Source organism: Melanotaenia boesemani, chromosome 15 (assembly GCF_017639745.1).
Source record: "Melanotaenia boesemani isolate fMelBoe1 chromosome 15, fMelBoe1.pri, whole genome shotgun sequence".
NCBI lineage: Eukaryota > Metazoa > Chordata > Actinopteri > Atheriniformes > Melanotaeniidae > Melanotaenia > Melanotaenia boesemani.
Window position 1 is genome coordinate 24,365,135 of NC_055696.1, and position 12,001 is coordinate 24,377,135.

Genomic DNA, 12,001 nt, shown 5'->3' on the forward strand with positions numbered 1-12,001 from the left:
AGATCTTCTACATGCTACTGAGGTTCCTGGCAATGTTACACAAATAAAAGTGTAAAAATGGCCAGTATGTTTTGTTTCATCCAATCCACCAATAAATTAGAGTGAATATAAACAGAATATTCCACTGGAATTTGACATATATTCAGGGGCACTACACCCATGTAAAGCTGTGCTGTTCATTCCAAAGATGCACAATTCTTATAAGTTATACCTCACTGTAAAAGGTGACTAATCAGGCTTTCCAGTGCCCTATAATATAACACATGTTGCTATTGTTAAAGGGGAGAAATAAAAATATAAATTCCCTTGCTTTTTGTGCCAAATTTAGTAAAAGCCAAGGTTGCTTTATTCAATGTTTTCAGAAAATTGTGCTTATTAGTAATCAGGTGCAAAAACCTTTTTTTAACCTTTCAAACTGATAAGTCAATAAAAAATGCTATCATGATGTAATAATACCGCACTGGTTTATTAAACACAGAAACTCTGAACATAAACTAATAAAGATAAGCCCTCAGAGCTGAAAACTGAGAATAATTATTATCAATTAAAGCCAACTGAGAGACCTGTTCCGGTGCACGGTGGGTGTCTCTTATCATCAGTTATGGAAAGTCTTAATCTAGGTCAGGAAATGTAAAACAAAGTGTAAATGTCACAACAACATTATTATTAATATTATTATTTTATTATTTTTTAATAAACACAACTAAGTTTTGTATAAAGAGCCAAAAAGTGTAAAAATGAGTAAAACTCAGTAAACATGATTAACTGAAGTGTGCACGAAGAAAAATATATTTTCCGTGAGAATTTGAATCCAAACAGGGTCATATTATGACCCCCATTCCCCCTTTTCTTTCCTTTTTTTATTATTTTTTTTTTACTGTTAATATTTCTCAACTCTTAACTCTTTAATAAGTAAATACTAAGCCCCCCAAAAATTGAACGATAAAAAAACAGCTTAAATTAATTGTATTAATTAATGACAAAATAATGACCAAATAAAATATTTCTAAAAGGACAAAGTGTAATTTTTTAAGTTGACTGAATGTGTAAAAGTACCCTGCCTCCACTGGACCAGACAACTAAAGCAGAATCAGGTTATATTAACTTAAGCTGAGAAATCTTTTTAAAGTGTAAATGTACACTTTAAATGTAGATGTTCAAAGTTTTACAGAAGGACAAGTTTAATTAAACCCTGGAATGAATCAGAGAAGAAGGAAAAGGAAAAGGAGGTAATATTTCCTTCTTCCGTTTCTATGCCAACACCTTAAGAGAGAAACTGATTTTTAAACCGATTTCATGTTAAAAAAAAGCAGCAAAGTTCCATGATCTTTTTTGAACTTTGATGAGGGTTACCTGAGTGATCGGTGTCATTCTTCAGTCAGATTATTAAGATCAAACTGTGCTCCTGCTTAAATGTCAGGCCCTGCTTTGTAAAGACCCACATGAATGAAAGACGCTGGTCACAGGTTTCAGTTGTTTTTAGCATGATGATACCTTTCCTGGCACATTTGGTTCCAGCAATAATTGTGAAACATGTGTGTTTGTTACACCTGTAACAGACCTGAGTTTAGTTTGGGTCAACAGTTCAGTTTTTAAGCAGGCAAACTGTGGCAGTGCCATTTATTACCATCTATCCATCCCACTCCACCCGCCTGTTCCACTGCAGGGGGCGTGGGGGCTGAAGCCTATCCAACCCCATCATTTAAATAAATAGTCCAGTTTTTATCTTAACTACTGCTTCATCCACTGATTGCACCTGGCAATTAGCATTCTTGGTAGATATTCATTCAGTTGTTTTGTTTTCTAAAAGCTGAACTATAAAGCTTTTTGAAACAAAAAAAAAAATTATAAAACTGCTGTAATATTTTACAACTTTTTAACCTCCGAGAACAAGTAAAAAAAGTGGAATCAGTTAAACATGAGGAGACAATGGAATCAGCTTGCCATCTGCATTTCTGAAACAAATACTTGAACAAGTTTTAATAGAGAGCTGGCAGAGCATGATGAGCTGTTGGAGCTGGATAAATGACAGGAAACACGGCCTCAACATGAGAAAGAATTATAAAACTTTTTACAGAAGGTAATTCAACACAAAGTGTTTGTCTAAAACTTGGGTTGGAACAAAGAAAATGGGACAGTTGTTAAAGGGAAACACATAGGTTGAACAAAGGTGACGTCAAAGTGTCAGGACTGAAACTTAAAGCAATATACCTGAAAATATCCAAAAAAAGAAATGAAAAACAACAGAAAGAGGAATCAATATTTGACTGAAACCAGCTGAAAGGAATCAGATATACCTTCAGAAAAGCCAAACGGAAACCACCACTGATGAAGAGAAGCATCTTGGACTGGATGAATGGATGAAAGCCATATCTAGTGATGATTTATAATTTATAAATATGGTGGTGATGTCAGGTAAAGGAAGAGGGAGGATGACAGTTGTTAACTCTAAGGTAAATATTAACATTAATTTTTTTTTTATCACCAGTGACGATTAAGTTACTTTCAGGATGATAAATGATAAATGATCTTGTCACAGAGCAAAAAGCAAACAGTCTGAGTTCAGTTTAATGGTATTAATATTATTTTATAAAGGTTCCATGACAACCTGCAGAGTTGATCTGAAAGAGGAAACTCAAAACAGAAATAATACTGTTGTTTTTCCTGTTTATTTATTTATTTACTTCCTTCATGATTCATATTTTACTTTGCTCTTAATTGTCTCTTTGTGTGTATGTGTTTGCACCTGATTGCTTTGTTTTAAGCACTTTTGTTACATTTGTCTGAAAATATATGAATAAACTTTGATTTGATTTTAATTGATTTGGTGAAAAATGGCCAAAAAAGCCAAAAAACTATTTTGGGGTGTGTGTGAGTGTGTGTGTGTGTGCAAAAAAAACTCATCAATATGTATAATTTTGTATGTTTGTATATGAAGTATGTTTGACAGAGCTAAAATATTCAGCTGATATGACCATTTCATTAACAAACTTATTGTATTCTGCAGTCACAATGAGCTTATAATAATAAAAAAAAAAACTGCTTCATCTCCAGAATGAAACCATCTCACTAGGATGCACATGCTGCTTCTGCAGCTCCATAAACCTACAAATCCAGTCAACTGTTCAACACGTTGACACGATAATGGTCACATACTGGGATAACACCATGGTAAACTGATTTGTGTGATGCAGTAATAGAAATAACCTTCATAAAATTATGCAAGCAGTAATTCAAAGCCCTGGGGGCTGGTGAAATAATTAGAACCAGACAGCAGCAAAATGTGTGTTTTTCAAAGAGGAAAGTGGAGCTGTGTGTTTTCACGCTGATGCTTAGTAAGAAAGTTAATTCTTAGTTCCCCTCCTTGTCATGGAAGTGTGTGACAGTGCGTGGTGAAGGAAGTTAGCTTATTAGAGCGTGTCAGTTATTTTAATGTAGTTGTTATGTGTGGGGCCAAGAGAATGCATGTGTGTTTCCAACCAAACCTCAAGTGCTTTTGGATTTCTAATCAGATCAGATTGCATGTTTCAGTTTGGTTCCCCATGAAATTCTTGTCACTAGTGATCTAGGGCATGTCACTAAATCATGCGCCTCTCACAGAATTCCATCTGCCTCCAATCCATCAGGGGCCCGGATGCAGAAATGTCAGAGAAATCCCTCAAAACCTGGACAAGAAAAGCCAAACCTATCTAACCTTCCAATAAGGACAAGTGAAAACTAAAAATAAATAAATATAACATTATTTTGCCAGTTTGGTTGAACTGAACTAGTAAAATGACAACACAAATGAGGCTCAAGGTGAGTGAAAAAGTCAGCTCCTGTAGTGTGGTTGGAGGAAAACCCATGCAGATCCTTGGCCCCTGACAAGAGAGTGCACCATTCAAATGCACCTTGTTTAGACATGTGTGAGTTAGAACCATGGCTTGCTCACAGCAGAGCAGACAGTGTTTCTGTGTGAGGCCGTAGAGTTGCTGATCTATGAAGTACAGGGTTCTTTTTTTCCCCTGGTGGTTTCAACTCTGAGAACCAACCAGACCATGCAGCAGGAAATAGCAGCATGGCCAGAGAATGTGGTACTGCTGTACAATGCTGTGGCTATCGCTGCGTCTCAAGATGAAATTTGTTGACAAGAACGAACAGGGACAAGTAAATAGGGCAGGTCTAAATGTGTACTGGAACTAAGTGGATTAAATGAACTGTTCTATGTGTCTAATGGCCTACACATTTTGTGCACAGCTAAAGTGGGAAGCATATTAGATGTGTGCTACATGACAACACTTCTGCTCTGCAATAAAAAAAAGGAGTAAAAAGGGAAGTCTACAGTGTAAGTTTGGGCTATTAAAACTAGAGTCAGGCTACGGTATTGAGTAGCCATACCTCATATTTGTCTGGTCGCGTCCAAGAAGCCTAGAGAGAGGACAAACACAGAGGAAGCAAAGAAAACATCGATACAGTGGAGCAAAGAAAGCTCATAGAAAGGATCCACAGAATGAGAGCAGACTGGATTTACCTGCAGCAGATGTGCCATGACTAAAAGACCATAGGCTTTATTCTAGTTTCAAATTAAATCCATTTTTAGTGGCTTTGACATTTCTGTGATTTAACAACATGAAAAACACTGTTTTTGAAAAAGTGATTATTGTGTCATTATGTCGATTCACCACACTTATAAAGAATAGTTGTTCTAAATATCTTTTCTTTTTATATGAATCTCACTCAATTCTTTTAGTTAGTGATAAAACTTACGTTTGTTGATTCAAATAACTTGAAATCAAGAGAATTATAGAACAAACTTTAACGGATTGCTTTCATTTGTAACAGCTGATAGAACAGAGTTTATCCAAGTTAATTTATTAAATTAATTCATCTTGACAGTCAGACTTGCTCAAATGATTTATTACCAACTGTGCCAAGAATGCAAAGACTTATGGGAAATTCATATCCAGCAGGATTTTAACCTTTTGTTACCCATAAATTGGAGTTATATGCTTTACTTCCTGTGCTGTGTTTATATTTAGATGGTGTTGTTGGAAGGTTCGGTTTGAATGTTAAAGTTGGCACCATGTGCAGGGAGAGCAAGCCGCCGCCACCTCTGCTGATCATATTATTCTGGATGCAGAAATAAAGCTGCTCACAAACATCTGCTGCTGATGTTAGGCCTCAGTATTTCTTGCTGCAGTAAATGTGAAAGTACACAATTAAAATACTTTATTGTCATGCTGTATTGTCAAGAATAATGTGAATTTAAAAGTTGCTTTTGGATAAAAAAAAACTTGAATCTTCTGAGTGATTCAGATTCCTTATTTGAAAGAAACTACATTTTTACACGGTTTTACATTCTGACCGTAAACTTTTATCAAATCAAATCAAACTTTATTCATAAAACACTTTTCATACAAAATGTAGCACAAAGTGCTCTACATAAAAACACACAACTAACAATTTTAAAAACAGACACACACGCATTCACTCATACACATACATGCAACATGCATTCACCCCCCGCTCTCCAACCCCCACCCTTCTGTCTCTTCAAATAATTATTATGGTAATAAACATCTGGCCTGACGCTGTTGTGAGGAAATGATCTTGAAGATCTGTTCACACCAGGAACCAGGCCACTCCTGACCACAGAGGCCGCCACCACTAGAAACCACCCAGTTAAGGACAGGCAGGGGTCTGCACCACAGCCGTAAGGAAGGAATTAATAGCAACAAGGCAACTTTATGTCACGGTTTCTGGGTTTTGGTGGGTGTTTTGATCATGTTTAGGATTTTGGTTTTTGTCATGTTTAGTTCGGTGTTCTTGGTTTATATGTTCATGCTTTAGCTTTCAGTTTTGTCATGTTTGGTTTTTTCCCTCTTGTTTTCCTGTGATTTCTGTTCTGCCTCATTAGATCACCTGGCCTCATTAGTCATCCACTTCACCTGTGTCGTGTTACTCCCTCTGTGTATGAGTACTCCTGGTTTTCAGTCATTCATTGTCAGATCCTTATTTAGTCATGTGTGGTTTTTGTCCACTGGAGTTATCCCTGTCGTGTGTGGTTCCTTGTCTCAAGTTTTGGGAAATAAACCTGTCACCTGCACCAATTCTGCCTCCTGCCTGACTGCCTGCATTTGGGTCCTCACCTCCGCCCGCTGCACGTGACACTTTAGGTTCAGCCCTAGATACTTTTCACTTTGTATCACCAGCTGATGCTGGACACCCACCCTGTTACCGGGTCACGTTAGTCCTCCAGATAAAAGGTGAAAGCTCCACCAATTAACCGATCAGTTGTCTTAGAAAATGGAAAAATGAAAAAGGACATGGGAATATGGACAGTGATAGTCTAGGTCCAACTCTGAGCAGTTGGACTTTCACAGATTTGATTATCTTTTGTTTGGTTTCTATTTAGTGCAAAGATAATTGTAAACAGCCACTGTTGCATCTGATAGAATTAAGACAGATTCACCTTTCTCATATAGTTCAAGAATACACTGCAAAAGACTCATTTAATAAAATACATAGTCATAAACTGTCAGATCTACTTGTGCTTCATTGATGTGGCAGTGATCCTGATCAGCTGATGCATCTTTATTTGTCATCTTTCCTTCCTTTTGTTGCTGCAGCAGCTGTGTTGCTGATTAAATATCTGCTGTCAGCTTTGCTCATTTAACATAAACATGCAAATAGCCATTGTCAGAAAACTTGAGTTGACTAACAGGTGTCATAAAGCTCTCCACTGCCTGTGCTAGTTAGTGCAGATCACTTAAAGAAACCGTAGAAATGTTTAACTTGCTTCGTGGTCGGGGCCCGAGGTCTCATGCATCACCTTCAAGCGCCACATGATTACCCCCAGACTTCATGGCTTGTTAAATCTGAGCTGTGTCATATTTTGGTGTTTGATTAAATGACAGACATGACTGTATCAGGTGCAGGACATGGGAAAATAATAGATACTAATACAGACTAATGTTTTCATCTGTAAGAAACAGCCTGATATACATTTAGCTGCATGTCAGGATTCTCTCATAGAAAACATCCTCACATCTACAACCCTTTTTTGGTAAGTGCAACATTAATCTAATGAATATAAAACTGCTGCTTTCCCTGGAAAACAGCACAAGCAGTTCAAAGGAACCCTGACAAAACATAACGGATTACCTTTCACTCTGGATGAATGGGAGATTTTCCTGCCAAGCTGTATTAATTACAATTATGATTAATGACTCAACCATGTCACTCTGTAAGAACATTAAGTGCAAAGAAGAAGCTCAGTGAATATTTGGCATCATAAAGTTATATTCTTCTTTTATGTATATGTAAACGAATGTTAAGGTGTGAGCAGGGTTCCTTATTTGGCATTTCAGTGGCGATAAGCGAACTGGTCAGGGTGCCAAACTGGAGCATATTCTGCTAAAGCAGTATGAGCTCTTCTCAGCTGCTCATTAATTAATGTTCTGTAATATGAGAGAATTTGGAGGCACATTGAGGAAAACAAAGTACTGAAACTAATTATAGGTGAACCACCAAGGGACTTTGTTTTCATAATCAGCCCCTTCTCTGATCTGAGCATTTTGTGCTTTGATCCGCTCGCTCATTTAGATGCTTCCAACATCGGCTTCCATCACAGGATCAAATACATATTGTACACTTCATGGTATGAATGTGCAAAGCCTGTTTCAGTAAAATCTCCTGATTAGAAATGACACAAAGATACCATCAGGTGTACTTTTGTGAACAAGTCAGTGATATTCAAAAGAGGCAGCAGCAGTTGTGCTAAATTGCTGCTCTGTCATTACATATCATTATGAACTGCTGTGATGTAGAGCTGGAGCCAGAAAGGAGGACAGAGCGTGACAGACAACCAATGATGAATGACGATGCAATGAAAATTACGGAGCTATTACCAAACGATTGGAGAGATTTTCCGAGTACAGCAACATGAAATGGAAACTGATCTGACAGGGACAGATAGCTGCAAATAGCTGAATGGTGACAGGCTGTGAATTGAAGACATTTGTTGACAACTGAATGGGCGGTGCACAAGGCAAGCAGGTGGAAGGTAAGATTCAGAAGCTTGCAATGCAGTTATGAATGCTTCCACCCACTACTAGACACACTGCACAGCTTTTGGGGCAAATTGGGGGATATACTGGCCGAAAATATATGCGGATTATTCTCCAGCACAAATGTGGAGGGTTAAAGATTAAACTCTACTTTCAGAGATAATTTACATTCAAAGTATCACCTGCAATTATGACAGATTTCTCAACCACGCCTAAGGAAAAATACTTCATAACTCAGTGGTATATCTGATGTTAAATTGTCTCTACGAGGCAGCTTTTACACATAATCCATCACACTGCACCAGCTGACAAAATGAAGTAAAGTAGGCCAGTTTGGCCCAGATACCTTCCATCTGAGCCCCTTCATGTCCTTTGGGATGTAACAAGGCAGGTTCTTTTCAGTGCATTTATTTTCTGTATCTCCAGAAATTGCTCATACATCTTTACATGCTTCCATCATGTCGAACATTCTGTGTTTAATAATGCATGGAAAGCAGCTGTGGCTCCTTATTGTTTCTTTACCCAGAACATGAACTTTTTTACTCTACATTAGCCAAACAGTGGCCTGACAGACCTCATGCACTGCTGCACACCAATGGGGATGATGGACAGCTTTTTCTCAGACTTTTTTTTAAAACCAGAAAATGGCTGATGGGGATATTACATAGAAAGATGTGAAAAAGCACCACCAACTGCACCAAGTTGAAAGTTAAAGCCTATTTATACCGAATCATCTTGTTTTCTTGCTGCCTTTTAGCAAATGTTTGAGGCCAGCTATGAGTCAGCTACCTTTGATGTGAGGCAAAATCCACAGTACTTAACTTTTATTGCTAGTAGACGTAACGGTAATGCATACCATAAATTCTGCAGTTTATAAGCTGAAGAGCAAACTAGTGTTGTTCCCAAAATCCACAAACCTGCTAGAAGAACCATGGTAATTATCTTAATACTGTTTACTGCAGTCATGGCAGAAAATTACCTCTCAGAACAGACTGTGTCTGCTACTCACATGACACATGCTGTCAGAATAGACCAATGAGATGGATTTAATTAGAATTTAAGACAATTTGAATGAACTGATAGCAGCATAACAACAGACTCGGGCTAGATACAGGTAGGAACAGCATGGCCAGTTTATTCCAGAAAACTCACCAGAACAGTACACAAAGATTTCCAGCATTATACTATGTTCTGTATGTTAACCCTCCAAGCAGCAAAGTTGCAAAATTACAATAAGCAGAAAGAACCTAAACCTGTTACCACTTTCCACCACTAGATGGCTGACATGTCAATCGGCCGCCAACAATCGGTTTCCAACATAATGGCAAGAAATATACAGAAAAAATTATTACTGGTACTTTAAATGCTATTATGCTGTGGAAATTCAATGCAAATATTCCAAAAAAAAAAAAAAGCTAAAACCTGTATTTGTTATTATATCTATATCTAAAAACGTTAGTTAGTTCTTGATCATGTTTGTATTAAGAGCCATTGTGGAACATCCAGAGGACCATTTGTAGCTCCGGAGTCGCAGGCTGCAGACCCTTGATTTAGTGTTGGTAAACCAACATTTACTGTATTTTCTAAAGTAGAAGGTCTTCTTTTAAAGGAAAAGAACATTTTGCGCATAATAATGTTATTAATCATGATTAATCGCAACATTTGATGAGATTAATTGCGTAAAAAATTTTTAACCTTCAACCTGTGAAGCCACAACATGAGTAATTTTACTGCCATCATAAACTCTGCTTTATTTTCAACATTTTTTCTCATTTACAGTATGCCCTAAAGCTTTTAAAACTCCACAGCCTAAAGGGTTAACTGTGCTCCTGAAGGACATGAACAGGAAAAAATGAGGGTGCACACTAAAAATAAAGATACAAAACCCTGATGTAGCATAGTTAAGGTACTTACACCAAGCTCACTCATAACTTAAGAGGTGTTATTATAACACTTTGGTAGAGCAGTAAATGAGCTCAAAATAGTCTGAGTCAAAGCAACAATTAAGATAATGTCACTAGAATAATTTTCTCTTTTTCAGCTCATTTGCGCTTAACTTTTGAAATAGTTTCACAGAAGTACCCCTTTTAGACGTTTATGGTTAATACTGAATAAAGGCATAGACTGAGTGTCATACCATGAAAATGCTTTCATAGCAAAGTGCATTCCCAATGAAAATGTGAATGCCAGAGGGGATTTAGGCTATTAATGGGAAAGCTGTGATAAGTTTACAGACATAGTAGACTATAGACTGGACAAGAAGCAAATTCAGGGAACAAAAGGATTCAGTGTGACATTTCGGCCACATGAAAGCAAGAATTTGGAGATGATCATCTATTTGGACTGACTGTTCATGATTTGAAATGGTAAGTTATGTAAATGAAGCTAAGTGTTGTTATTTCAACACTGAATGTGGACTCAATGTTAACATGCTGGTGACTAATTTTGACATGCCTTGTCTTTTTACTCAAAAAGACTTTTGAGAACAAATTTGTTCAATACAACAAAACCCAAATAAACTGTTGGTTTAAAAGACAGTTTTGTATTGGATTGCCTGTAAAAGTACAAGGGTCTTTCACACCACATGTTAGATATTAAAGCTGTTTGCAAAAATGAATAAAGACACACATATTAATACTTCTAATAGCGCACGCTTAAGGGAAAAACAACAGGAATTTCAGCAAAAAGGGAGATGATATCAGTAAGAACCTCAACCACTAAAATATGTTCTGTCATTGTGAAACAAAACTTACATGTTATAAAATCCATCCAGCTAAATAAGGTGGACAGACTAAAATAAAACTGACTCAATATGAAAAAAACAAACAAATGGAACTAAATTAAATATGAATATGTATGATGAATATTTCCTTTCCATATTCCAGCCTTGCATCATGGTTCAGCCTTTCTGTGTAAAGTCTTCCTTTTCTCCAAGGTGAAATTCAGCACCAGCATCTGTTTAAGGTATAACTGCTTTCACCAGATGACACAGAGCTAACAGAGAAGTTGTACCTGCTCTCCTTCGGTGAAGACCCTGTTTCCAAAACTCCAGGAGATGGTGGGTGTAGGGTCACCCAAGGCCTCGCAGGTTAGGGTGACCTGCTCATCAAACTCTGATGCTGTCTGATTATTGAAGTAGGTGATCTTGGGTTGCACTAGAAACAGAGCAGAATGCATCATCAACAACATTTTCACAGCGATCGTGTACAAATAAAGTGTTTTAAATGAAAATTTTGTTTGTTAGTGCAGCAGGGCAGCAAAGCATCACTGACAGGAACTTGTTTGATTCATTTTCAGTGTAACAAACACTGTTGAGTAACAACTTGTGGAAGAGATTACAGAAGCATTTCAGGCTTGATGACAGCTACAACAATATTAGAGGTCCAAAATAAATACTTCACATAGAAGACCTCGTATTCTAAGGCCCTCTAATAAATTGAATGCTGAATTCAAGGCTGCACTTCCTTCCTTTCACTCATGTGTTTTGATTAAATAACTGCTTATTTTCTGGTTTAGTTAAGGAATCATGCCTAAACTGAAACTACTTGGTAAGGTGTAGGTGCCAAAATACTTAATCATATACAAGTATGAAACTGTCTCTGGGTGTAATATACAATATTTCCTCATATCAATTCAATATGTCAGATGACATTAAAACAGGTTGTATCCACATGAATGTGGGTATTTTTATGTGGACAGGGAGCATTCTTGACACTAAGGTTGGAATCTAGCCCCGCCTATGAATCAATGCTAGCCAATCAGAAGGCTGACAAAATTTTTTTACTGGCAATTAAAAAAATAAATAAAAGAGAGGCTTGCTTCATGTAACAGTGTCCTCAATAATGTGTCGTTCTGCTAACTGTGTATCAATCTGCAGACATATAAAAAGCCCTGGTAGCATCTGCACAGTTTTGTCTAAGTCTGACATAAACAGGCGTTAACAGCAAAAGTGA

At 37.2% G+C, this 12,001-nt stretch overlaps 1 protein-coding gene across 20 annotated transcripts in view; it reads right to left on the reverse strand.

Annotated features, from left to right (window-relative positions):
• The window catches only part of ncam1a (neural cell adhesion molecule 1a), a 303,473-nt gene that overhangs the window by 58,849 nt on the left and 232,623 nt on the right, over positions 1 to 12,001 (reverse strand). For 12 of the 20 annotated variants that reach the window (XM_042008028.1, XM_042008022.1, XM_042008021.1 and 9 more), the window contains exons 8-9: positions 11,061 to 11,203; positions 4,378 to 4,407 (exon numbers count right to left, since the gene is read on the reverse strand). In XM_042008028.1, the coding sequence (XP_041863962.1) occupies positions 4,378 to 4,407; positions 11,061 to 11,203 (173 nt within the window). The remainder of the gene's footprint in view (positions 1 to 4,377; positions 4,408 to 11,060; positions 11,204 to 12,001) is intronic. The other 8 variants (XM_042008023.1, XM_042008030.1, XM_042008029.1 and 5 more) reach the window with 1 other exon arrangement.